The 27056-nt window shown below is 44.4% G+C and overlaps 1 protein-coding gene across 9 annotated transcripts in view; it reads left to right on the plus strand.

Moving 5' to 3' along the window:
- ephb2b (eph receptor B2b) overlaps window positions 1-27056 on the plus strand; it is a 190550-nt gene that overhangs the window by 73735 nt on the left and 89759 nt on the right. For all 9 annotated transcript variants that reach the window (XM_071335379.1, XM_071335385.1, XM_071335382.1 and 6 more), the window contains exon 3: window positions 17815-18499. In XM_071335379.1, coding sequence (XP_071191480.1) covers window positions 17815-18499 — 685 coding nt within the window. The remainder of the gene's footprint in view (window positions 1-17814; window positions 18500-27056) is intronic.

The raw sequence follows: 27056 nt of genomic DNA on the forward strand, positions 1-27056 counted from the left end.
AGTTTAAATGCATTTGGCTAAGGTGTATGTAAACTTCCGACTTCAACTGTATGTGTTATATTGGCTCCAGCAGCGCTTGATGCGCAGTATTTCCACATGGTGCGCCAAGTTATTTGTTCTATCTAGTCACACTCAAGCCGAGCCCTCTCCTGACCAGCCGAAACCAGAACCTCGGTCTCCTTCACTTCTTCCTCCACCACAGGATCCAGAATCCTCAGACTGTGTCCCAAACACAGAGAAATATGCTGCATACTTATTTGATGGTGCATTTCACAAAACCACTCCCTATTTCATTCAATTATTTATACTTCTGTGGTTGGTATCAAGGGTGGTTTGAATTATACTCTATCATGCTGTGTGTCTTTAAGCACGAAAAAGAGGAAGACGAAAAAAGAGCTCCAACAGTCCACTGGTGCAACTTCAAAGATCTTCTGCAATAATTTAGCTCAACATCATCTCCCTCAACCTGAGGGCATGCTCTCTTTCCTGCTAATTTGAGAGAACAAAGAGGCCCGGTGTCTTCCTCTCCCCAGCTCTGGATTCAATCTAAACAGAACCAGCGCTGCCATTTCCCCCTTAACGAGGTTGGAAATCTTACAGGCAGTTTGCATCACGTCTCCCATTCATATTTACAAAATGTAAGGTTCAGAAAAACAATCAGAAAAGTAGATTTAATGATCTATATAAATAAGAAGTTGAAACTTCAGACTTGAAAATCAAACATTTGAAAATGCCAGTGATGAAAAATCTGCCTTGTTTACTTTCATTAATCAGCATCAACGTTTTAGGGGTTTCGATCCTAACATCAAAGTCAAGTCCCGGGGTGTTATGTAGAAGTGTGCCCCTCACTTGTAAGCCTTTCTGAAGCTGCAAGAGAAGACAGCTCTAGACAGTCTAGAGTTGTCTACTCTTGCAGCTTTAGGCAGGCTAACAAGTGAGGGGCACACTTCTACATAACACCCTTAGCAGGATGCATCCGGGTGTCAGGGATACAGCTATCTTCAACCTAGCTTCCGTTTCCGCTGAAAAGCGTTTGACTTCAGACTAAACATTATGCCATGGCCTGTTTAAGATTATCCGATTAATTTAACTTGTGATTGGAGAGCTAGAGTACCTCTCATGCCCTGTTTGCTCAGGTAAAGGCCCTATCAGATGCAGACATTGGGGTTTTATAGGGAAATTATGGAGCTGGATGCGAACACAATCCATTCTGAAGTCTCTTGGGGGCTAGCTGTCCCCAGTGGACAAGCACAACAGGAACAGGTGTGGTAATTGGAATCGCTCAATATACCAGCCAGAGGTGCTTTACAGTAGCTATTGTCTTACACGCACATGCATGGCTTCACAGGCTTAACTAGATCAGTAACATTCAGCACAGTACCATACCAGCAGTTGGCCATTCCTTACGCTGTAAAGATTCATAAAATATATCCTAACTTGATACATGATAGTCAACTGTACATTATGGCCAAAATATCATATGACAATATTTTTCAATTTTTCTGACAGTATGTCAATATTTGTATTTTATGTTATATAAATATGCTCATGTGTAGTTCATGACCCTAGGGTAGCAACTCAGAAATGTTAAGTGATTTCAGTGGGGTTTTCTCCATTCTGATTGTTTTATACTGTTCAATCCAACTTCAAACAAACCAATTTTTCTGCATTTTCATACATTTCCTGCACTTTTGCTATAATTTCTACACAGTGCCAAAGCAATGATGCATGATATGAAAAAAAAAATTAAATTGAGGCCTATTTAAATGGTGAACTGCTGGAATCATGTAAAAATAATGCTTATTCTAATTCTATAGTTGGAATATAGTGTTCAGCACCTTGAGTACATTGCTGTTTGACATGACAACGAATGCATAAATCAGGGACGAATTACAATTGACAGGATAGGAACCTAAGTATTGGTCAGTGTTTCCAGGGGACCCTAATTTAGATGTTACATTACACGTTTTCTTACCTCATTTAGCTAGGGAGAGGCTATACGACAAGGTTCCCCAACTGGCGGCCCGCGGACTGTTTTATTTGCCCCCCCCCCCCCCCCCCAAGTTATTTTGTAATGCCATTGTTGGATGTAAAATACTGTAAAAACACCAGGAAATCAGCTCTGAGTGATTTACATTTTGGAAATCTGTTCGTAACTATTCCCACGCATAATGGAGAGACACGTGATCGTATACAAATGTAAGCAAGGATTGAAATTCTTTTTTTGGTCAAATATTATATCTGTTTGGGGTTCTTGCGGTCAAATTGTTGTCTAACATTAGTATTATGTTTATATTTTATTTTACTTCATCGTTGGACATAAAATACTTTAAAACACCAGGAAATCAGCTCCAAGTGATTTTAATTTTGGAAATCTATTCCCAAGTATTCCCACGCATAATAGAGAGACACGTGATCGTATACAAATGTAAGCAAGGTTTGACCATGTCGCTTACTGGTTTAATTCCCCCCTCCCAAGATTTAATTAATGGCAATTGAATTGAATACAGTCACATTTATTTCAAATGCATAGTTCCTCACTTTCCAGGTATTAACATTACATAACCTTACATTCCAGTGAAACATCAACAAACCAACTTTAATGACTGTTCTCCAGGTGTGTCCATCTGATCACAGTATGTTCACCCCTTATTAAGTCCTGTATTACTTTTTAAAAAACTGTTAAACTGAAGCAGCATCTGAAACTGCCTCCAGTCAGGCTCCAAGTACTGAAATATGTTATAATTAACATTCCATGTAATATTTAGTGAACTTTAACGCGATACTTGCCTCAGACAAGAAGATACATATTTTGTGCACAGCGCAGGACAGTGTGAGGAGAGGCTATTTGATCCAAAGCAGAGCAGCCAAGAGGTTAAGTGGTCAGTGTTTTTCCTAAGTGAGAGTTGAGAGAAGTGTGAAAACCAGGCCAGACGTTCTGACCTTCAGAGCTGCTGTGGAATAGCACCTTCTAGCCTCTCCTCCACCAACCATCTTTTGCTTTCATCTTCGGTGGACCCATATAAAAAAAGATCTGTGGTCTAAAAACTGTAGTACTATATTTTTATACCAGTATTATTCACTGTAGTGTTTCTGCAGACATGACTAGACATGACATGACTGTAGTGTTTTTGCGGACATGAATGTGGTATATTGTAGTAACACCTGCCGACTAGGGTTAGCTAAAATGGCACAACTACCAGACTACGCCAGTTACTGTTTACAGTTACTGCAACAGACCAGACAACACCTCAGCAAAAATATTGTTTTATTACAATTGTAACATCCTAAATGTTAGCCAGGTTCTAGGCCCATTAAAGGGAAACCATACAGAAGCAGATAAAGAACAAGCAAAGTTCATTAGAGGTTTAGGTTAGCTTGTTTGACACATTAAGAATACACAAAAATTACAGATCTTTTTACTTCCACTCGATGACCAAAAACAGTGACAAACAATATTGTACTTCTGATAGTAGAAAAGAACAGTTAACCACTGTATTTACATAAACAGTATATTTTAGAAATACAAATTACTTTAAAGACAGTCACCTTATATGTGGGCGCAGCCAATAAAACAGACAATCCTCTCCAAACAAACCAACTGAAAACAAAAGGACATTGCAGTGGCTTTACATAATGAACATCTTGAAAATTCACACATGAATAAACTTACTAATGGTCAAACTCAACAAATACCATTCAGAACAAACAACCACACCCCCAAAAAATGTATAAGACAGTATGGTCACAAAATGGTTCTTAACAGAAATAAACAAACAGCAACAACACACAGAACCACCTGAACATGACCAAGGGGTGATTTTATACATTGCCTGCATGTCCTCCCCTAATAAGGGTGCTCAGGGAAACACTAACCAAAACGTTGGTTCTTAGCCTGTCACAATATTCTTCATTTACAAGATTGTAACTGCTTGGGGAAAAGGGGATACCTAGTCAGTTGTACAACTGAATGCCTTCAACTGAAATGTGTCTTCTGTATTTAACTCAACCCCTCTGAATCAGAGAGGTGCGGGGGGCTACCTTAATCAATATCCACGTCTTCGGCACTCAGGGGCAGAACAACAGATTTTTATCTTGTCAGCTCGGGAATTCGGTCCAGCAACCTTTTGGTTACTGGCCCAACATTCTAACCACTAGGCTACCTGCCGCCCCTCGATTGAGGTTTACGTGAGGCCATTCTACTATGGGACTCCAGTTAAAGAGCAGGCAGAGGCAGAGATGCAGTTCAGTTTAAGTCTTTATAGATGAAATGGAGATGCATGGCAGGGGATGATTGACAATTGTTGACATGGGACTTGTCCCAAGTTGAGATGTGGTTGGATTTTTATGGAATATGGTTGATCTAAAAGGAAACAAATGTGCAAATAACATGCAATTATAGCAATGAACATACATTAATTGGCTGTTAATGGCAATAATTAATGACAATGGCGGCAGGTAGCCTAGTGGTTAGAGCTTTGGACTAGTAACCGAAAGGTTGCAAGATCGAATCCTTGAGCTGACAAGGTAAAAATCTGGCAGTTAACCCACTGTTCCTAGGCCGTCATTGAAAATAAGAATTTGTTCTTAACTGACTTGCCTAGTTAAATAAAGGTAAAATAAAACAAATGTGTGCATAAATATTGCAGCAGTTAACAATGAATTGCCAGAAAGGGGATGCAATAGCATGCGGCATGGTAGGCCAGAGCTATACTATAGCAGGCTAATTTGGCAATGGCTTCATGCATGGCAAACAAATAAATATAAAGCTAACAAAAGTAACAAGCATAGCCTTAAAGCATTCCTAGTTTGCATAAGCCGATGCATCAAAAGGGCAACACTAATTAACATTTGGCCATGGACACAACAAGTACCATATAAAACAGCCCATTAGACTCAAAATGGCTGTTTGACATTAACATTTCGCAGACGATATCAGCTACACAAAACAAACAATGGTGAGAGAGTCCTCTTTAAAAAGATAAAAAGCTTGTACTCAAATTTCAATGACGCATACTGTTGGTTGTTGTTTGTCGTGCCTAACTACTCAGTTTGAGGAGGCACCCTCGAACCTGCCTGTATAAATACCCTGCCATAGAGTTATATATAGGGCACCCCTGCCACGCGTGCCCTCCATCCTCCCGTGACCATAGACATTGGTAGAGGGCACACCAGTCACAGTGATGTGGAAGCCACAACTTCCACATCCCCGAGCAGGAAATTCTGTACAATGATTAAAAACCAACTGGCAGTTCCTTTTGGCTTTACTAGTATGAATCATCAACAATCATCAGACAACCATTAATAAAATCCCAGATAATGGCTTGCTCTACTCAGACAATCATACATACTTAGGAGTCCTAAATGCACTGAGGAGGATGGTCCTCCCTTTCCTCCTCTGAGGAGCTCAGAACTGTTTACCCAACTCAATAGGTGGCCTGTCATGAACCTGTGTGTCTTATGTTCTGGTTGAGGTGTTCCCATTGTCTGTTAGTTGTGCCATTTTAGCTAACCCTAGTCGGCAGGCGCGATTGCAATTTACTACAGTCATGTCTGAAAAACCACGACAGTAAATAGTACAGTATACTACTCATGTTTGCAAAAAATCTACAGTGATTACTACAGTATACTAGTCAAAAACACAACAGTGAATACTATAGTATATTACAGTCATCTGCATAATCACTATAGTCAATACAACAGTGAAGTCTGTAAAAACACTACAGTGAATACTGTAGTATATACATTCATTTTAGACCATAGACAGTATACTATAATATGTCATGTGGGTTAGCTTTAAATGTGTAACATGTTTTATGTTTGAACTAGGACCACAATGGAATAAATGTTTTACTTTGTTGTTCTTGACAAATTTCTAAATGCGTTGTATCCACATTTGTGGGTGTGTTGTAGTCAAATAAATAAATAAATAGTCAAATAAAAATCAATCAAGGGATACTACAGTGTGGAGTATAGTATTCCACAATACACTACATCATTCTATAGCCCTCAAACTCAACTCTGGACGTTGAAGCAGGTTTCACTGCTTTTTTGCATTGTTCCCCTGTAATCAGGGACTGATTTAGACCTGGTGGATGCAATTAATTATCAGGTAAAACAGAAAACCAGCAGGCTCCAAACCTCGTAGGGTAAGAGTTGAATACCCCTGTTCTATAGTAAGAGCTACACGATATAGGGGGAACCTCAGAGGAAATCCTTGGCATGAGTTCCCCATATCAAGACAGCATTTACAAAGCTAGCAGCTAGCAGTCCAATCGATCGATCGGAAAGTTCTAAAGTAAGCACTATATGATTGAGGGATAGTGTGCAGTATACTACAAAATACACAATACACAATATATACACAAGTATGTGGACACCCCTTCAAATTAGTGGATTTGGCTATTTCAGCCACACCCGTTGCTGACAGATATATAAAATTGAGCACACAGCCATCCATAGACAAACATTGGCAGTAGAATGGCCTTAACAAAGGGCTCAGTGAGTTTCAAAGTGGCACCGTCATAGCATGCCATCTTTCCAACAAGTCAGTTCGTCAAATTTCTGCCCTGCTAGAGCTGCCCCGGTCAAATGTAAGTGCTGTTGTTGTGAAGTGGAAATGTCTAGGAGCAACAACGGCTCTGCCGCGAAGTGGTAGGCCACACAAGCTCACAGAACGGGGCCGCCAAGTGCTGAAGCTCGTAGCGTGTAAAAATAATCTGTCCTCGGTTGCAACACTCACTACCGAGTTCGAAACTGCCTCTGGAAGCAACGTCAGAATAAGAACTGTTTGTCGGGAGCTTCATGAAATGGGTTTCCATGGCCGAGCAACCGCACACAAGTCTAAGATCACCATGCGGGATGTCAAGTGTCGGCTAGAGTGGTGTAAAGCTTGCTACCATTGGACTCTGGAGCAGTGGAAACACATTCTCTGGAGTGATGAATCACGCTTCACCATTTGGCAGTCCGACAAACAAATCTGTGCTTGGCAGATGCCAGGAGAACGCCGCCTGCCCCAATGCATAGTGCCAACTGTAAAGTTTGTTGGAGGAGGAATAATGATCTAGGGCTGTTTCTCATGGTTCGGGTTCAGGCCCGGACCTCAACACCATCGAACATCTTTGGAATGAATTGGAACGCCGACTGCAAGCCAGGCCTAATCGCCCAACATCAGTGCACGGCTTCACTAATGCTCTTGCGGCTGAAGTCCCCGCAGCAATGTTCCAAAATCTAGTGGAAAGCCTTCCCAGAAGAGTGGAGGCTGTTATAGCAGCAAAGGGGGGACTAACTCGATATTAATGCACATTATTTTGGAATGAGATGTTCGACGAGCAGGTGTCCACATACTATTGGTATATAGTGTATTATAATAAGCAGTACACAATCGAGGGATACTACAGTGCGTAGTATAGAATTCTACAGTATACTACACAATTCTATAGTAAGCACTACTGTAACGGCCGTCCCTCGGTGAGTGAGTAGACCAAGGCGCAGCGGGTGATGAATACATAATGTTTATTTGACAAGACGGAAAAACACGAAACGAAATACACTTGAATGATTAACAAAATAACAAAACGAACTAGACAGACCTAAACTATGAACTTACATGAAACGAGGAACACATAAACAGCAACGACCGAACAAACGAGACGAGACAGTACCGTGTGGTGCAAAATACACAGACACAGCGACAATCACCCACAAACAAACAGTGAGAACAACCTACCTTAATATGACTCTCAATTAGAGGAAAACGCAAAACACCTGCCTCTAATTAAGAGCCATACCAGGCAACCCAAAACCAACATAGAAACGGAAAACATAGACTGCCCACCCAAAACTCACGCCCTGACCATCACACACATACAAAACAACAGAAAACAGGTCAGGAACGTGACAGAACCCCCCCCCTCAAGGTGCGAACGCCGGGCGCACCAGCACAAAGTCCAGGGGAGGGTCTGGGTGGGCATCTGACCACGGTGGTGGCTCAGGCTCCGGACGCTGTCCCCACACCACCATAGTCACTCCCCGCTTCTGTATCCCCCTCCCAATGACCACCCTCCAACTAAAACCACCTAAATGAAGGGGCAGCACCGGGATAAGGGCCAGCACCGGGATAAGGGGCAGCACCGGGATAAGGGGCAGCACCGGGATAAAGGGCGGCAGGTCCTGGCTGAGGGACTCTGGCAGGTCCTGGCTGAGGGACTCTGGCAGGTCCTGGCTGAGGGACTCTGGCAGGTCCTGGCTGAGGGACTCTGGCAGGTCCGGGCTGAGGGACTCTGGCAGGTCCGGGCTGAGGGACTCTGGCAGGTCCGGGCTGAGGGACTCTGGCAGGTCCGGGCTGAGGGACTCTGGCAGGTCCGGGCTGTAGGGCAGCTCATGACTGTAGGGCAGCTCATGACTGTAGGGCAGCTCATGACTGTAGGGCAGCTCATGACTGTAGGGCAGCTCATGACTGTAGGGCAGCTCATGACTGTAGGGCAGCTCATGACTGTAGGGCAGCTCATGACTGTTGGGCAGCTCATGACTGGAGGGCAGCTCATGACTGGAGGGCAGCTCATGACTGGAGGGCAGCTCATGACTGGAGGGCAGCTCATGACTGTAGGGCAGCTCTGACAGCTCCTGACTGGCTGGCGTCTCTGGCAGCTCCTGACTGGCTGGCGTCTCTGGCAGCTCCTGACTGGCTGGCGTCTCTGGCAGCTCCTGACTGGCTGGCGTCTCTGGCAGCTCCTGACTGGCTGGCGTCTCTGGCAGCTCCTGACTGGCTGGCGGCTCTGGCAGCTCCTGACTGACGGACGGCTCTAGCGGCTCCTGACTGACGGGCGGCTCTAATGGCTCGGGACAGACGGGCGGCTCTAATGGCTCGTGGCAGACGGATGGCTCAGAAGGCGCTGGGCAGACAGATGGCTCAGACGGCGCTGGGCAGACAGATGGCTCAGACGGCGCTGGGCAGACAGATGGCTCAGACGGCGCTGGGCAGACAGATGGCTCAGACGGCGCTGGGCAGACAGATGGCTCAGACGGCGCTGGGCAGACAGATGGCAGTGCAGAAGGCGTTGGGCAGACAGATGGCAGTGCAGAAGGCGTTGGGCAGACAGGCAGTGCAGAAGGCGTTGGGCAGACGGCCGACTCTGCCCTGCTGAGGCGCACAATAGGCCTGGTGCGTGGTGCCGGAACTGGAGGTACCGGGATGACGGCACGCACTTCAAGGCTAGTGCGGGGAGCAGGGACAGGGCACACTGACTTCTCGAAGCGCACTATAGGCCTGGTGCGTGGTACCGGAACTGGAGGTACCGGGCTGAGGGCACGCACCTCAGGGCGAGTGCGGGGAGAAGGAACAGTGCGTACAGGGCTCTGGAGACGCACAGATGGCTTAGTGCGTGGTGCCGGAACTGGAGGCACTGGGCTGGAGACACGCACCATAGGGAGAGTGCGTGGAGGAGGAACAGGGCTCTTAAAACGCACTGGAAGCCTGGTGCGTGGTGTAGGCACTGGTGGTACTGGGCTGGGGCGAGGAGGTAGCGCCGGAAATACCGGACCGTGTAGGCGTACTGGCTCCCTTGAGCACCGAGCCTGCCCAACCTTACCTGGCTGAATGCTCCCCGTCGCCCGACCAGTGCGGGGAGGTGGAATAACCCGCACCGGGCTATGTAGGCGAACCGGGGACACCATGCGTAAGGCTGGTGCCATGTAAGCCGGCCCAAGGAGACGTACTGGTGGCCAGATATGTAGAGCCGGCCTCATGGCACTTGGCTCAATGCTCAATCTAGCCCTACCAGTGCGGGGAGGTGGAATAACCCGCACTGGGCTATGCACCCGTACAGGAGACACCGTGCGCTCTACTGCGTAACACGGCGTCTGCCCGTACTCCCGCTCTCCACGGTTAGCCTGGGAAGTGGGCGCAGGTCTCCTACCTGCCCTCGGCCCACTACCTCTTAGCCCCCCCCAAGAAATTTTAGGGTAGTACTTGCGGGCTTCCAGCCTTGCTTCCGTGCTGCCTCCTCATAACGTCGCCTCTCCGCTTTTGCTGCCTCCAGCTCCGCTTTGGGGCGGCGACACTCCACTGGCTCTGCCCAGGGTCCTTTACCGTCCAGGATCTCTTCCCATGTCCAATCCTCCTTTTCCCACTGCTGCTGTCGTGGCTGTCCGTTAACCCGCTGCTTGATCTGGGTTTGGTGGGTGATTCTGTAACGGCCGTCCCTCGGTGAGTGAGTAGACCAAGGCGCAGCGGGTGATGAATACATAATGTTTATTTGACAAGACGGAAAAACACGAAACGAAATACACTTGAATGATTAACAAAATAACAAAACGAACTAGACAGACCTAAACTATGAACTTACATGAAACGAGGAACACATAAACAGCAACGACCGAACAAACGAGACGAGACAGTACCGTGTGGTGCAAAATACACAGACACAGCGACAATCACCCACAAACAAACAGTGAGAACAACCTACCTTAATATGACTCTCAATTAGAGGAAAACGCAAAACACCTGCCTCTAATTAAGAGCCATACCAGGCAACCCAAAACCAACATAGAAACGGAAAACATAGACTGCCCACCCAAAACTCACGCCCTGACCATCACACACATACAAAACAACAGAAAACAGGTCAGGAACGTGACAACTACACAATCGAGGGATACTATAGTCTGTAGTATAGTCTTTGCCATTATACTACAAAATGCTAAAGTAAGCACTACATGAGCAAGGGATACTACAGTGTGTAATATAGTATTCTACAGTATGCTTCAACATTCTAAAGTAAGTACTACACGTGCTCAAGGGATATTACAGTGTGTAGTATAGTATTCTACAGTACACTACAAACGTCTATAGTAAGCACTATACGGTCAAGGGATACTACAGTGTCGAATATAGGATTCTACAATGTACCACAGTTTACTACAGAATTCTATAGTAAGTACTATAGTATTCTATAGTAAACTGTAGTATTTGTTTTATGTGGGGAGCATAATCTGCATTCAGTTGCAAATGAATGTAGTCAATGCACTAAAAACACCCAGACACATTCTGTGGAGAGGATGTTGAGGTCTTCCATATATTAAGGACTAATGTTGTGGCCTGTAAGCACCAGTAAGGAAATGTTCTGTGTGACTTCAGGACATAGAACCGGATAGTAGAGGTAAAGGCATGTGTAGGCCACAGCACATTCTAGCCCTGGGTGTAGTACTTTAATTTCATATGCTGCTTTAGCAATGACAAATGTATTTCATTTTATGCCAACTTGTGACATGATTCAGATTAATAAGACATTATTATGTAAGGTTGATTCATTTGGCACAAGTTGAAATCTACCTCGAAGAGACGTTTGAGGGATCTATAGATCTGTACGTTCTCTATAGTCGGCTATAATGAACTCAGTGACTGGGGAATATGGAAGTCTTACATAAAATTAATTATTCCATATTCATGTCAGTTCACAACATTTTAGAGCAACATCCGCTGAAGTTCTCAGGGAAGGTATTTAGGCTACTAATATCAAGTCTTGAATACCAAACACCACATAAGGTTGTGCATAATTAGTGTCACAGCAATTTAGCTAAATCTTTTGTTTTGCAACCTACAATACGTTTCACGATGAGACTTTGACCCAAAGATGTGTCTGAGTCAATCACAAGTGCATTCAAATGCAGGTTTTGTAATTTAAAGCGTTCATACAGAATAAAACCGCCTGGTTATGAAAGAGCCTGGTCATAACTTTGCATATAGACATTTCTTTCCCTAAATGGTAATTTGTTAGAGCATTGTAGTGTATGGAGCTCATTGTAGAATAGAGTGACCCCTAATTTAGTATGACTGTCAATTAAAGTGGGTCTGTAAAACTTTATTCAGGTTTTTTAGGATCTCTTCATCATAGACGAAAACATCTTTGTGTGGTTATGATTTTATGTGAGCACTGCACTGACAATCGCAGGTTGGGAACTTGGCATATATTCTATTGTCATGTTGTTTTACACCAAAGGAGAAATGTGAATACAATCCTCATGTAGATTGGTGGAAGCAGGTTAAAGAGGCACTAGGACGTTTGTCTAACTTCACATGTTGTACATTACGAGTAGACAGTGGTAGTTGAAGTTGACTGCATCGGACAGTTCCACTTATGTCTCTCTGTGTGTCTCTCTCTCTGTGCCCTCCATGTGGCTGAGATTCCTGCAGTACTTGGCCTGTTTTGTTCCCCTCTTTGTAACTCAATGTAGAGACCGGGTGTCATTTGTCCCATGTCCCCTTAGGGCAGAGCACTCTTACTCTGACAGATTTCCCACAACTGTAAATTGGACAACTCAGCCCCAAGAGATTTCCATCGGCTTCTTTCTCCTTTGTGTGAATTATTTATTTACTTGTATCGGTGACGGAGTGCTGGAATGTTTTGTATGTGTGTAGCTGTTCTCTGATTCTCCAGCCACCCCAGGTTGATCCTCACACTGTAATGACAAGACGTGAGAACTGAAGTACACATTTCATGTTGTGTCATACATGCCACTGTGGCCTTTGAATGATTTAAAATGTCCCCGGAGAAAACTACAGCTCACCCTGCCAGCCGATTCCACCACAGGAAGGAGGTTCAGTTAGACACAGAAGTCCATCCTAGAGACCAGATAGACTCTATTTCTGATAGTTTCATGAAGCAAAAGCTGCCTTTTGGGAATAGTTTCTGCTTTGGAGACAGTGTCCTCTATGACTCTGACAGTGTGTTCCGCTTGGCTTTACAGATAAAGCAGAGACACATTGTCAGGGAGACTTATAGCTTGCAGGTCAGCTGAATGTTCACTCCTTCCTGGAGTGGCTGGCAGCCCTGTGAGGTATTGATCGCGAACCTCTTTCTCAGAGACCATTATGATCTATCACTTCATACAGCTACAGTAAGCGGCTGGTGGGTGGCAGTCGCTATTGTGTACTTTTCCAAACTCCATACTCAGTAGAACTTGAAATCAAAGTTTATTTGTGGCGTACACAGTTTAGCAGATGTTAAGGCGGGTGCAGCGAAATGCTTATATACTGTACTTCATAGCTTATACAGGCCACATTCATGGAATTATAAGGCCATTTATCTTTAACTGAAAGGTCATATATCAACACAATGTAGCTGTTGAGATCTACTGGAAGTGTCACCATGCAGCATAATACACATGGGATACGAATGTGAGTCAAGAGGATAAGTGGTGTTCAAACTCATTCATTTAGCTGTAATTAGAAGATGGCTGACAATTGCCTCACCCACTGTACATCCCGTTCCCACTCAGTAGATCGGTGCAGCAGGGTGCACAGTGCTCTGCACCGCTAGCGCCCTGATGGCTGTCTTTATATTTGGGTACGACCCTCAAAGGGATAGCTGCGACCCCGGACACTTTGGCGCCCCATTCATGACGGTACTCTTTATGTTTGGGTGCCAACCTTTGAGCCGATGACACCCCATTAGAAGGACCTCCTTTATGTGAACACAGAACCTCGAAGAGAGCAACTCCTCTGGCATGTTGTTGATTGCAAGCACTCACTTCTTCTGTCTCAGTCTGTGAGCTCTTTATGTCCATAGATCAGCCACGGGAAACTGGCACGTCTTTTGTAGGCCCAGGATCAATTTCCCAAAAATAAATAAACAAATAATTTACTGTTGAGGTTTAGCATAGTAAAATATACAAGGTGCAATTTTGAAATTTGTTTGTGCATCAGCAGTTTTTTCTTGTTATGTCAGTCACTGGCAGTCACTCAATTAGACCATTTCAGCTAACATTTTTTAGAATGGAAAGTTAATCTAAATTTGTAGTAATCATGGTCGAACACGATTTTGCTTAGGGCCCCCAAGAATGTATTTGATTGTTGAATACATTGTACAGTAGGGCTGGGACGATACCAATATCGCATTATTTTTTATGTAAAATATTCTGTGCTACAGCTTTGAAAATAAATAAATGTGACTCTGGATGACAACATAATGAAGTTTGTTTCCAACATTAAGGCTGTTTTCCTAAAGAAGTTAAATTGACCTTCATGTTTTGTTTCTTTGCCATGATAGTAACGAACTAACGAGTATCGCAATACTGGTATGATCTCTGTACAGTATCTTCTGCTTTATAGCATCCTGCTACATAGCCTACATCTAATCAAGATACTCTACATGGTGGTCGTGATGGATACCCCACTCAATAGATCTGGACTCACATAAACAAGTCTGTGTGTCCTGGAGTGGAAAAAAACGATCTCAAAGGAGAGAGAGTTAGTGTTGTAATTCTCAGCTTCCACCACCAACTCCACCACCTTACCTAACACATGACTGCCCTGCAGCCGCATTCCCATTCTAGTACTGGGGGAAAAGCTGTGAAAATGAAGACGTTTCTTCTTATTTCACACTCAGCGCTTGATCGCTGGCATCTTGTTATGTCCCATTTGCTTCCCTCCCTGGCTCTGATGAAAGCAGGGCAGCAAAGCTGTGACAGGACTTAAAGGGGCCCTCCATCAAAACACATTTGTTTGGGGTCTTTTTAGCCTGGCCATAGCCCACCTCCCTTCCCTTTTCTCATTTCTCCTACTCTATCTCTCATTAGTGGCTACCCCCCCACTCCCAACCCCAGTTCACTTTATTTAAGTTTGATGGGCTGATGCTTGAGACTAAGAACAAGAGGACGTCACACTCTGTCTTTTCCTGTTTAATCGGTCCACGACCTCTGTCTGAAAAGAGCGTCAATCTATGAAGGGAGGTGGAAAGGTCAATGGCTGCCCATGACCCTGGATGGCTGTGTCCATTTGGATGGGTAGAGAAATGGGCCAACCAACAGATTTACCCAAGGAGATCTCTAACCCATCAATCAACAGTAACATTCATACACTTGTCAATATTAACATTCTAACACTTATTCATGTGTTCATGTGTTGCTTTAATTGCACATTAATGGACCATATCTATTGTATTCTGTGAATTATAAAGGATTTGTAGATGTGTGTCCTCAAAATGAAGACATATAGCTACCATCTGGTTGAATCACATCCAAGGACTCTTTAATCATTGTCTACAAACACAATCTTAATTGTTTTGAGTTTAGTGCCAATCTTACAAGTTTTAATCATACTTGTCTCCTTCAAATCCCTCTAGTTACTAACATCTAACAACTGTTATTAATGAACTGTACATATTTGGCATGATGTCTGTCTGTAGAGAATAATTGGGACACGGGAATAAAGCAGAAAAGCTCTAATTAGTCTGAGTGTTTGATAGAACGTGGGTCTTAAACATGAGGGCTGACTGTCTCCTCCTTACTCGTCAAACCTCTGTCAAAATCCTTGTTAAGTGGGCACTAATTTGTGAAATTATATCAGCTGTGAAGTGGAGAGTGAAGGGGGGTGAGAGAGTTAGGGGTGAGGCAGCACGGGTGCGGCTGACTGGTGTGAAAAGGCATTGGGTTAAGAAAAGGCTTTCCTCAGATGAACTGGTCAGGTCAAGGTCACGGTGGTTGGAGTCCTTGGAGTAACAGCAGACGTTGCATATAGACGCGCTACTAGTAAAATAAACTCAGCAAAAAAAGAAATGTCCTCTCACTGTCAACTGCATTAAATTTCAGAAAACTTAACATGTGTAAATATGTGTATGAACATAACAAGATTCAACAACTGAGACATAAACTGAACAAGTTCCACAGACATGTGACTAACAGAAATGGAATAATGTGTCCCTGAACAAAGGGGGGGTCAAAATCAAAAGTAACAGTCAGTCTCTTGTGTGGCCAACAGCTGCATTAAGTACTGCAGTTCATCTCCTTCTCATGGACTTCGCTGGTCATGGCGGAACACTGACTTTCCTGTCTTGCAGGAAATCACACACAGAACGAGCAGTATGGCTGGTGGCATTGTCATGCAGGAGGGTCATGTCAGGATGATTCTGCAGGAAGGGTACCACATGAGGGGGGAGGATGTCTTCCCTGTAACGCACATCATTGAGATTGCCTGCAATGACATCAAGCTCAGTCCGATGATGCTGTGACACACCACCCCAGACCATGACGGACCCTCCACCTCCAAATCGATCCCGCTCCAGAGTACAGGCCTCGGTGTAATGCTCATTCCTTCGACGATAAACACAAATCCGACCATCACCCCTCGTGAGACAAAACCATGACTCATCAGTGAAGAGCACTTTTTGCCAGTCCTGTCTGGTCCAGCGACGTTGGGTTTATGCCCATAGGCGACGTTGTTGTCAGTGATGTCTGGTGAGGACCTGCCTTACAGCAGGCCTACAAGCCTTCAGGCCAGCCTCTCTCAGCCTATTGTGGACAGTCTGAGCACTGATGGAGGGATTGTGCGTTCCTGGTGTAACTCGGGCAGTTGTTGTTTCCATCCAGTACCTGTTCCGCAGTTGTGATGTTCGGATTTACCGATCCTGTGCGTGTGTTGTTACACGTGGTCTGCCACTGCGAGGACGATCAGCTGTCCGCCCTGTCTCCCTGTAGCGCTGTCTTAGGTGTCTCACAGTACGAACATTGCAATTTACTGCCCTGGCCACATCTGCAGTCCTCATGCCTCCTTGCAGCATGCTTAAGGCACGTTCACGCAGATGAGCAGGGACCTGGGCATCTTTCTTTTGGAGTCAGTAGAAAGACCTCTTTAGTGTTTTCATAACTGTGACTTAATTGCCTACCGTCTGTAAGCTGTTAGTGTCTTAACGACCGTTCCACAGGTGCATGTTCATGAATTGTTTATGGTTCATTCAACAATCAAGTGTTTAAACCCTTTACAATGAAGATCTGTGAAGTTATTTAGATTTTTACCAATTCTCTTTGAAAGAAAGGGTCCTGAAAAAGGGACGTTTCTTTTTTTGCTGAGTTTATGTTGTCTAGGTGTGTGTGTGTGTTGTTTTTTGTGTGTGTGTGTGATGAAATGAAAAGTATCCCAAACATAGAAACTGAAATCTGCTCTCCCTTTGCAGATAATTACCTGTGTAATGTGATTACCTCAGTTCTGTTTTATTGTGTGACTCAGATTAGGGTTATGTTCATGTCATGCATGTGTTTCATTACAATGACTAACATGTTTCATTCACAGTAACGGATGTGTTGGTGCTGGACTAATTCAGAGATTTGCCCATTCTAGTATTCAATAACATGTTGTAACTCAAAAACAGGAAAATTGGATGCATCACCAATGCCCTGGAGAAAATGTTTTTTTACTGTTTTTTTTAGACCAGGGGATTGTTTTCCCAGTATTTGTTACCCTTGAAGAGCTTCCGACATCAACATTATGCAAATAGTTTCCTTTTTTTCTCTTTGGCCAGAGGACAGAGAGGAGCCAGAGAGGAGGCTGCACTACAAAGCCTTGCTGGCTGTATAAAGAGTAGACTTTAACACCTGTTCTCCTTTACTAGATAAATAATGCATGGTCCTGTCTCAGAGCAGAGCAGAGGGGAAAAAACAGGCCAGGTTCACACAGGGAGCCAAGTGGGGTCTCCAGTGGGCACAGACAGATGCCAGCCCCCCTAACTCTGTGCGAGCATTACAATGCCAGGGAGCAGATTATACCCTGCCCATATTATACCCTCCCAAACTCCTGCTGTTTAATTTCAGCCCTGACTGGGAGCACTGCCGCTGGGAATGGCCCTGTCTTTATCTGTAGAGTATGGTTAGGTGGAAGTGTAGCCATGATGCTGAGTACACAATTGCCCTTGGGTTATGTGAGGTACTGTATAGGTAAAGAATTGGAGGTATTGACGTGTTACTAAACCAAAATATATACGGTCAGCATGTGGTCAACACAAGGACAGAATAACCCTTTACCTCTGTGTCCTTCTTCCACAGTGGGAGGAGGTAAGTGGATACGATGAGAACATGAACACCATCCGCACCTACCAGGTGTGCAACGTGTTCGACAACAACCAGAACAACTGGGTCCGCACCAAGTACATTTGGCGTCGGGGTGCACAGCGGATCCACGTGGAAATGAAGTTCTCCGTGCGAGACTGCAGCTCCATCCCCAACGTGCCCGGCTCCTGTAAAGAGACTTTTAACCTGTACTACTATGAGTCAGACTCGGACACGGCCAACAAGGTGTCCCCGCCATGGATGGAGAACCCCTGGATCAAGGTGGACACCATCGCGGCCGATGAGAGCTTCTCCCAGGTCGACCTTGGCGGCCGGGTGATGAAGATCAACACAGAGGTGCGGAGCTTCGGCCCCGTGTCCAAACACGGATTCTACCTGGCCTTCCAGGACTACGGCGGCTGCATGTCCCTCATCGCCGTGCGTGTCTTCTACAGGAAGTGTCCTCGCGTCATCCAGAACGGAGCTGTGTTTCAGGAGACCCTGTCTGGGGCAGAGAGCACCTCTCTGGTGGCAGCGCGGGGTGTGTGTATCTCCAACGGGGAGGAGGTGGACGTGCCCATCAAACTGTACTGCAACGGGGATGGGGAGTGGATGGTGCCCATCGGGCGCTGCATGTGCAAGGCTGGCCACGAGGCTGTGGAGAACGGGACTGTGTGTAGAGGTAAGGGCCACTCTCATCCCTCTCTCTTCAACTCTGTTATCCAGACTAGAAGGACACAGTAACCTTTACAGAGCCAGTCAGCTGTATATTCATAACAGAGTAATCCAGATAGCAGAGCATACACACAGTACTTAATACCGTACCTGTCTGCATACTGCACTTCATGCTGCTCTAGGGATCAGGTTATTCCATATGAACAGACAGTCTACGCTTGTAAAATATGCCCATGTATTGAATAAATAAACAGGAAGATGGGATCATCACACTTCACATTGGATAGTACACGTTGGCTCTACGGTCATATGTTCATGTGAATGATCACTCCTAAGCTTTTCCAATAATATACTGGTGAATATTACTTCACATATGTAACAGATGTGCTTCAGGTTATACAGTATATATGGCAGAATATGTATTTTTTGTTGAAGTGGGAGAACATAGAACATGCCTAGTTCATTTCTAAAGCACTCTAAAGGAAGAGGAGTGTCAGATCAGAGGTGTTTGGACTCCAGTCACATAGGTCTGTCATAGCCTGGAGTTATTTATTACTTTCAATACTCTACACGGTGTAATGGATGTAATCTTAGACTTCCATTCAAATCCACGTAGAAAGGAAACAATTTACCTTTACCTCAAGGGAAGTTATAATGCTAATGCGTGTAGGATGTGTGAATATATTACATTTAATCATTTTGTCATAGCTCTTCTCATTCCATAGTCCAGCTCTGGTGGAAAAGGTTGTAAAGAGGTTAATATTTCAGTTTCTCACAGTGAAGGCTGAAGTTGATTTGATTTTAAGCCAATGATAGCTTTTCTAATGAAAACACAAACAGCCAAAATAAGATCAAAGCTGAGTAGGAGCATCAGATCTATTGTTGTAGGTGCAATGCAGTATTGAGTCAGTTAGCTACCACACACACCTACTGGGTACACCAAAATGTACAGTATTTCAAGGACAAGAGAAGATTTGCACCAAACGCCTACCACCCATCATTCTTATCTTCGACTGGAATCCCTCGTGGTCCAGATCGATTTACCATTTTACAACATCAGTGTGCTCAGCCTCACCTGTGCTGCTACGCCCTTTTGCTGTGCGGCAGGTGATATTGGCTGAACGTGGTCAGAGAGCCTGATGGCTAACAGCAAAACAGGGCAGTTACAGCCTGCAGCCTGCAGACAAGGCCCACGCTGACACTGCCAGGCAGCCAGCCGGCAGGCACAATAAACCGCCTACCTGTGTTCCAGCCGCAGCCCCCAGCAGCTCTGGCTCTGGTTCTGCTGAGAGGAGGGACAGTGAATGGCGCTGTTGCTCTTCGCCTTGCTCCTCAAAACAGTACCTCTGCTCAATGACTGCTAATGAGGACAAGCACAGGCCCTCCTTAAGGGATACACACCAATAAGAGGAGCATGGAGGATATCTGCTATCATTTGAAACCCCTGCATAATTAAACAAATCTGGTTGTTTTTTGACCTACATGTAATTCACTGCACTGTCGGATTGAAACGTCCCATGGGCATCCTCAATCACAGTGATTTTGTGTGAAACTGGATTATACAATTCAATTGATGGCCATTCAATTGAAATGAATGTTTTTCAATCAATCACTGCTAGAGGGCTGGGCAGTGGCAGTGTTTCATCTTCGGCACATGTTGGGGTGTAGCGTTTTACCTTCTAGTTCCTTATCACCCTCCTGTTCATTTCTCCAACAGGGGAAAAATCTGCTTTAATTACAGAGGCTAGCCATCCAATGTCCTCTGCTCTGAAGAAAAGCTTCTTTCACTACAGTCTTTCATGTTCATCTTTTGGGCTCCCGAGTTGCGCAGCAGTCTAAGGCACTGCATCTTAGTACAGGAGGCGTCACTATAGTACCTGGTTCAAATCCAGGCTGTATCACATCTGTTCGTGATTGAGAGTCCCATAGGGCAGACAATTGGCCCAACGTCATTGGGTTTGGCCAGAGTAGGCCGTCATTGTAAATAAGAATTTGTTGTTAACTGACTTGCCTAGTTAAATAAAGGTTAAATTAAAAGAAATCATCAGCACCTCTGCTGTACTGAGAGTGGTTTTGTGTTAGCAAGGCCAAGGCTCACACACTGCTACCCAGTGTGTACAAGCAGATGTTTTTTTCAGTTTTTCTCAGTGTGGCTAGGTCTCCAGTGATAACATAGACACACTCAGTGGACTATTAAAACTTTATGAGCAGGATGCATTATCTTAGAGTGGAGCTGTGGCATGCAACAAAACACTGGCATAGAGATGGATTTTATAGGCACACAATAGTTATGAGACTCAGTCCAAAAAAGGTGAAATGTGTGTGATACAAAATAAGAAAATGAAATCATTAAAGATGAACATTTTTATTGCTTGTGATTGGCCTATTGTATGGTAAGCCTTTTTTATTAGATTTTTGATCGAGGCCTGTCATCGATTGGTATTTGTGGATTTATCTTTCTCCACATTGAAAGTTGATATCGCCTTGTGAGACTGTGGTAAGTGCCTTTTAACTGCCAGTGGTTAGGTAATGAATTGATTTATGAAAGATGCGCCTTTGCCCGCTCATGTTTAGGTAATGAATTGATTTGTGAAAGATGCCCTCTCAGGGAGTCTTCAGTATCCTCTTTCGGAGAGGATTATGGAACCACAGATAGAAAATAATATAACAGTGAAGATGATAGAGCAGTCTTGCGCCAATATTAATAATAAGGCAAGTGATGCTTTTTCCAACACTTTGGCAACAAGACGTAATTACACATGTATCAATTAAATCCTTGGCACGGCCCTTCGCAAATAATTACACTTTGACATGAAATCTGTCAAAATATTGACAATAGACAGCGCTGTTTCAGTTTAAATTGCAGGGCTTTTCTCTGTGATCGTGTTACTAACCAGATGAAGTTACTTCTCATAGTGCCAGGAGCAAATGAGGGTCTCTGCACAGAAAGGGCCCTGAAAGTAGAGATCTGAGGAGATGGTGGACCACAGAGACACACACATGGGGTCCTGTTCATCCTTGCCGTACCAGTTGAAATAAAAGCACTCTCTCTCTAGAAGGGTACAATGAGAGCCATGTTCAGGGGTGGAAATGCAAACTCCCTAACAATGCCCATGTGTGTTTTTTCTTGTAATCTGATCATCTAACCCCATGCTATTGTGGCTTTAAGGGTCTTGACTGTGGGAGTGTGTCTCATATTATGGAGCAATGAATGTTCAGACAGAGACGCAAAAGTCACATTTACAGTAAAAGTTTCGAGCAGCACTAAGTAACCGTACAGTAGTTCTTTAACTAGTGCGTTTGAGGAAGGGGAATGCTGTAAAGTCACCACCGTAGTTTACACAGGCATGTCCCGCTGCACAGATATAAAAGGAAGCATTCAGCACACCACATCAAATACCTCTGCTTGACATCCATGACAGTTGAGGGTGTAGAATGTGAGGAACAGGAGACTGCATGGTCTTTCCTACTGACATGCAAAGAAAAGCCCAGTGTGAAACATGAGACAGCCTGACAGCTCATAGACTGTTACCTGAGAGAGGCCATGGGGGAACGGGATGGAATGCTACATTTGCACAGCTCACAGATTCAAAGCATTCATTAATGCAAAATTACAAAGGATCAAGAATCAATATTAAAATGGACCCTCATAGCAAACATTCTGTATGGTCCTCAAACCAGTTTATTACTGGCTTGGTTGCTCTCTCTTTCTGCTATCCCCTACATATGAAAATATAACAACAGAGTCAGGTCAGATGAAGAGTATTCTAGGTCAGGTTGTGGAGAAACATCAATGTGTTTCTCTCCTCTTGGATGTGGTGAGATGTGGTGAGGTCTCTGTCAGTAGTGTGGGCTGAGCTGCCTGATGCTAGCTCTGCTGTTGCACATCTAAGGCAAGAAGATTAACGAGGGGCACTTTAGTAATCCTTCAGTCAAATGTAATGGTAGATACAGGGAGTTAGAGAGGATTAAGTGAGAAGGTGTGCCCTGGGATGGGCTGGCCATGGCATGATTGCATGGAAAAGGAAAAGGAGATGAGGAGGGGAGCCGTCCCCCACCCCGCTACCCTTGCCACCACTGCTGAAAAGAATCCTAGGGGAAACACTGACATTTCTGCTGCAGCTGCCTTTATTTCCCAAGATGCCCTTGCCTTTAATTATAGCTCTAATTGACTAACAGCAAACATGGGGCACACACAGCCATGCATACACTTAGACATCCAACCCCTGCACTCTACAACCAGGCAAAAGCAAAACAAACACACCCCCTCAAGGCTTTTGCTGCACTGCATGTGCAAACAAAGGCACATGAAGGAGAATTCTGAGAGACAAGAGAAAACCTTTAGAATCACTACATACTGTAGACACAAGAAACTCACATTGAAGCTAATCCTATACATGTGATTATACGGTTACAGATTAAATCCTTTTAATATGCACATTTCCACATTGTCCACATTTACATCCACACAGTATGTAAATCATCCCAATATATGACTGACAAATATCATACAAAATACTAGTTGACTTCTTAAATAGATGCTTCAATTGAAAGTCTATTTCAAGATTTGAGGGGCTGTTATACTGTAGGTTAATGGTGTGGTCTGTGAACCTTTACAAATAGTGTTGCAGCAGAAGGGGAACATTGGAGCTGTGGGACGTCTTAGCCAACCACAGAGACTCTGGGGAGCAGTCACATTCCTTTATTCCTTGTTCTCAACTGTGATGGGATTTCAGCCTGACCAGGTGTTTTCTCTGTCTTTGTCTCTGTCTCTGAGCACAGCACACATCTAAACAGCAGACTTCACAGAGCAGTAACCATTTACTCCAACTCCCCACCCCTCCTCACACGCACACAAACACAGAACGTATCTTCCCTTTTATCCCAACAAATCCATCACATTGGAATGTGATACCGCGAGGTGAGATGTCTGCGAATCACCTCCAGCTCAGAGATCACGGCCTGTTTACTGTGTACACCTGTTCCATATGGCCGTACTTGTGTTGGGTCCTACCCCATATGGCTCCTCGTGTGCTGGGTTCAGTCCCCTGTCTGTATCCTTATCCCACGCCATCTCTTTGGAATGCTGTGTGTCCGCCGTGCCGCCTCGGACCATCAAGACTCCCTGTTTTTCCAGACAGTGGTCTGATGGTCTTGTGTGAAAGAGGTATAGGACTTTGACCCCTGAAACCCCTGGTTCAGATAGCCTTCCCTCTGGGCAGGACATTCCGTTACTGGACGGGTGAGAGCCACGCAAGCAGAACGAGATGCCTCCCTCTTTTTCTCATTAGGGACAGGACCGGAGCCTTCTCCAAACAAGCTCCTTCAGATGTCTCCATTCATGTCCTGTTAAAGGCTTCACTGCATTCCATCATCAAACGAATGGCCAGGGAGTGGGATGGATTGTGAGTCTGTCTGACAAAACATGAAAATAAGAGCTGCAGTTGAAGTGACCTTGTCTGTCATTGACATATAAGTACATGGGTCAACATTTGAGCAGACTGTAGATATACAGTATACAGTAACTCATGCAGTATGCTTTGTATACAGTCGGTCTGTTCTAAAACAAAGTGCACGGAGAGAGCTGCTCTCCATTCCTGGCATAGGGTGAATGAATGTACCATGTGTGTTATGTGGACATAGTATCCCAGAGACAAGCCCAGTTGTTCTCACACAATTGACCCCCAGTTGCTTACTGAAAGGTAAACCCCAGATCGTGTTTCACCCCACGCTGTCATCCAATCTCATGGAACGTCATTCATGGGATGATGTTACACTAAACAGTAAGGCGTTTAATGTAGAGGCATGCATGGAGCCTTACATGGGAGGCTTAAAGTGCTGCCTGACAAAGAGTGGTAAAGATAAAGGGATATGATTCTTGGACAGATTGCAGTACTGATTTAGAGATAGCGTTTGGAAGATAGAGATAAGTGATTTATGGGATGTAGTGGGCTGTGGCACAATGGCACTATGTGTACTATACAGTAGAGTACAGTAATGTAAAGCAGAGAACAGGGATTTCTTCCTTGGTGGAGGAGACACTTTTCAAACTATAATGGATTCTAAAATTAGAAAGCCAGCCCTCCAACAAAGACCGCCCCTCTTTTAAAGTTCAAAAGGTGTTTAAAGATTAAACAGGAGTGAGTGAGGGGAGAGAGGATACATAGAGCTACGGATGACTCACTCCTCCTAGCTGGGTTATCAGTGCTAGACGCCTCACTGCTCTATGACATACTGCACTAATAACCAGAGCAACAGAGCACTTTCCTCTTGAACAGCAGGCTAAAAGGAAGGCATACAGACAGAGAGCATACACTGCTCCTCTCCACTATAGAGTTAAGTGCACTATTGACACTGAGGGCTGAGAGGTGTATTCTGTTTGCGGTATACAACCAAACAATGCTGACCGCCTGGACCTACAGTATATTTGGTAATATGTTGTCAGAGAACAGAGATGGAATGTAGAAAGCGTAGCTATACCCAAAGGAAAACCAAAGGAGAATGTTCCATTAACATTTTATTTCACTGCTACAGCCTAGCAGGAAAACAACAGACAGCAAGTAGTATTCTTTGTGTCAAGGGCATTATCTCTCCGTAACCACACTGAATCTCTCTGTGGTGATCATGGCCTCCACATCTTTTATCTAACAACAGATTTGGCTAATCTGAAAAATCAAACGTTTATATAGGGATATATGTTTCTCGTAGAATCCAAGATGTTTAGTATTTCATACGCTAGTGTAAACTCAAAAGTTGGAGTTGATGCTAGCATGATATTGGAATGAAGTGCCGATATCAACGTTTTTGTCATCACTCCCATAAGACTTTCTGGCATTGTTTGAGTTTGAAATGGAACACACTCATCTACACACTCAGCCTCCAGTGCAAAGTTAAGCTCTCTCCGCTCTCTCCTATCTCCCAGAAACACACCTCAGGAGGATTACTCTCTGTTTGCTTTGTCAGATTACTCTCTGATCAACAGGGTTTATTAACGTCTCTCTCCCCCCCAGCCTCAGCTTGCTCCATTTAGCCATGGCAGGTAGAGATGCCTTCACTTTTACACTGATAACACTCGCAGTAGTGTTTTCTGCATGGCACAGCGAGTCTAGGGTTTACTCTATCTTTGTGTAAAGAGCAATGGGTGTTCGTCTGAACTTTGGTCGTCTACATGTTCCTGTGTTACATTTGGGAAAGTAGCCTGGTTTAGCTCTCAGCCGCCCGCTGCGGGGAGTCCTAGTGCACTAGCTCTAGGGGACAACCCAGCTGTGTAAATGCTTGAGTTACAGAATATTCAACATGTACAACACATTTTTTGGGGGCATCGACTAAGAAAACGAATTACCCAAGGTATTGAGCTGTTCCACTCCTCTGTGCATACCTGTAGCTGCTGGCTGGAAGGTAGAACGCTACTACACATTTTTTGTCCTACGACTCTGGTGAAGAAATGGGTTCATCTAAAGCAGTGGTCACTTTCACAGTCAAAAAGCAAGCTGAGATCTCCCCCCCCCTGAATCTTTTTAAACATAATGTTTTACATTAACCTAATAAAAACAGTTGTAATACATTATCATAGCATTATCATAGCTATGTCTTGCCTGCCAACATCGATCTTCTCAAACCATATTATATTTCAAAACTCAAGCTTTGATAACAAAATGGATCAGTTGGTGATGCACTGCGAGGGACAGCTGAGCATAAATTGAAATAATTTGTAAATTGTTTGCTTTTTTTATTTTACTGGACTGATGGTACCTGCATCTGATGGTCATGGTGCTTTCAAGACAACTAGGTCTCGGAAAAAGCTATGTCAAATCATGACGCCAGTGAACTTCAGATCGGAAAATTCAGAGCTCTAGAAAGATGCCAGAGTTTCCGAGTTGGATGACTGTTCAAAACGATTTTTCCAAGAGTGATGTCTTTTTTTTCAGAGTTCGATGTTGTTTTGAACACGAAATTAGTCTCAGCGTAGGGAGGGAGGGAGGGAGCAGAAAAGGGTCTGCCTCTCATGGTCCCTGCTCTCTCCTTCCTTTCTTCCGGTGAGGCAGAGAGAGGGGACATAGTCTTCGACCTGATGGCAAAAATCGAGTCGCACCGCATCTGCCTTTGGCACAAATTCATGTTGTTCCTATGACCAGAGAAAGTGAAATATTCCTCGATATTAAAATAGACACGACGAGCTGCTAATAATAATAAAAACACATGGCTATCAATACACAATACACTCAATACACAATACACAGCTACTCATTCATTGCAGCGCGAGTGGAAGTAGACAGAAGAATGTTTTATGTCTTGTAATAGTGTTGAATAAAAAAAGCTTTGACAGTTCTGCTGAATAAAACTTTGACATGAACTCACTCATAAAAACAGCAGGTCTTGGCTGTATTCTTTAACAGTCTCTCTCTGGCCATGGTTTTAAAAGTAATGAAATCTCACCTAGGCTAGTATCAACCTTTGCTGTGGCCGGGGTCGTGGAAGCTGTAGCTAGGCACGGTAATTTGTGCTATCCGATTGACCAGCGCATTAGGAGCACTCAATTTAACCACAAATCTCCCGTTCTGCCC

This window comes from Salvelinus alpinus, chromosome 12 (genome assembly GCF_045679555.1).
Source record: "Salvelinus alpinus chromosome 12, SLU_Salpinus.1, whole genome shotgun sequence".
Lineage (NCBI taxonomy): Eukaryota > Metazoa > Chordata > Actinopteri > Salmoniformes > Salmonidae > Salvelinus > Salvelinus alpinus.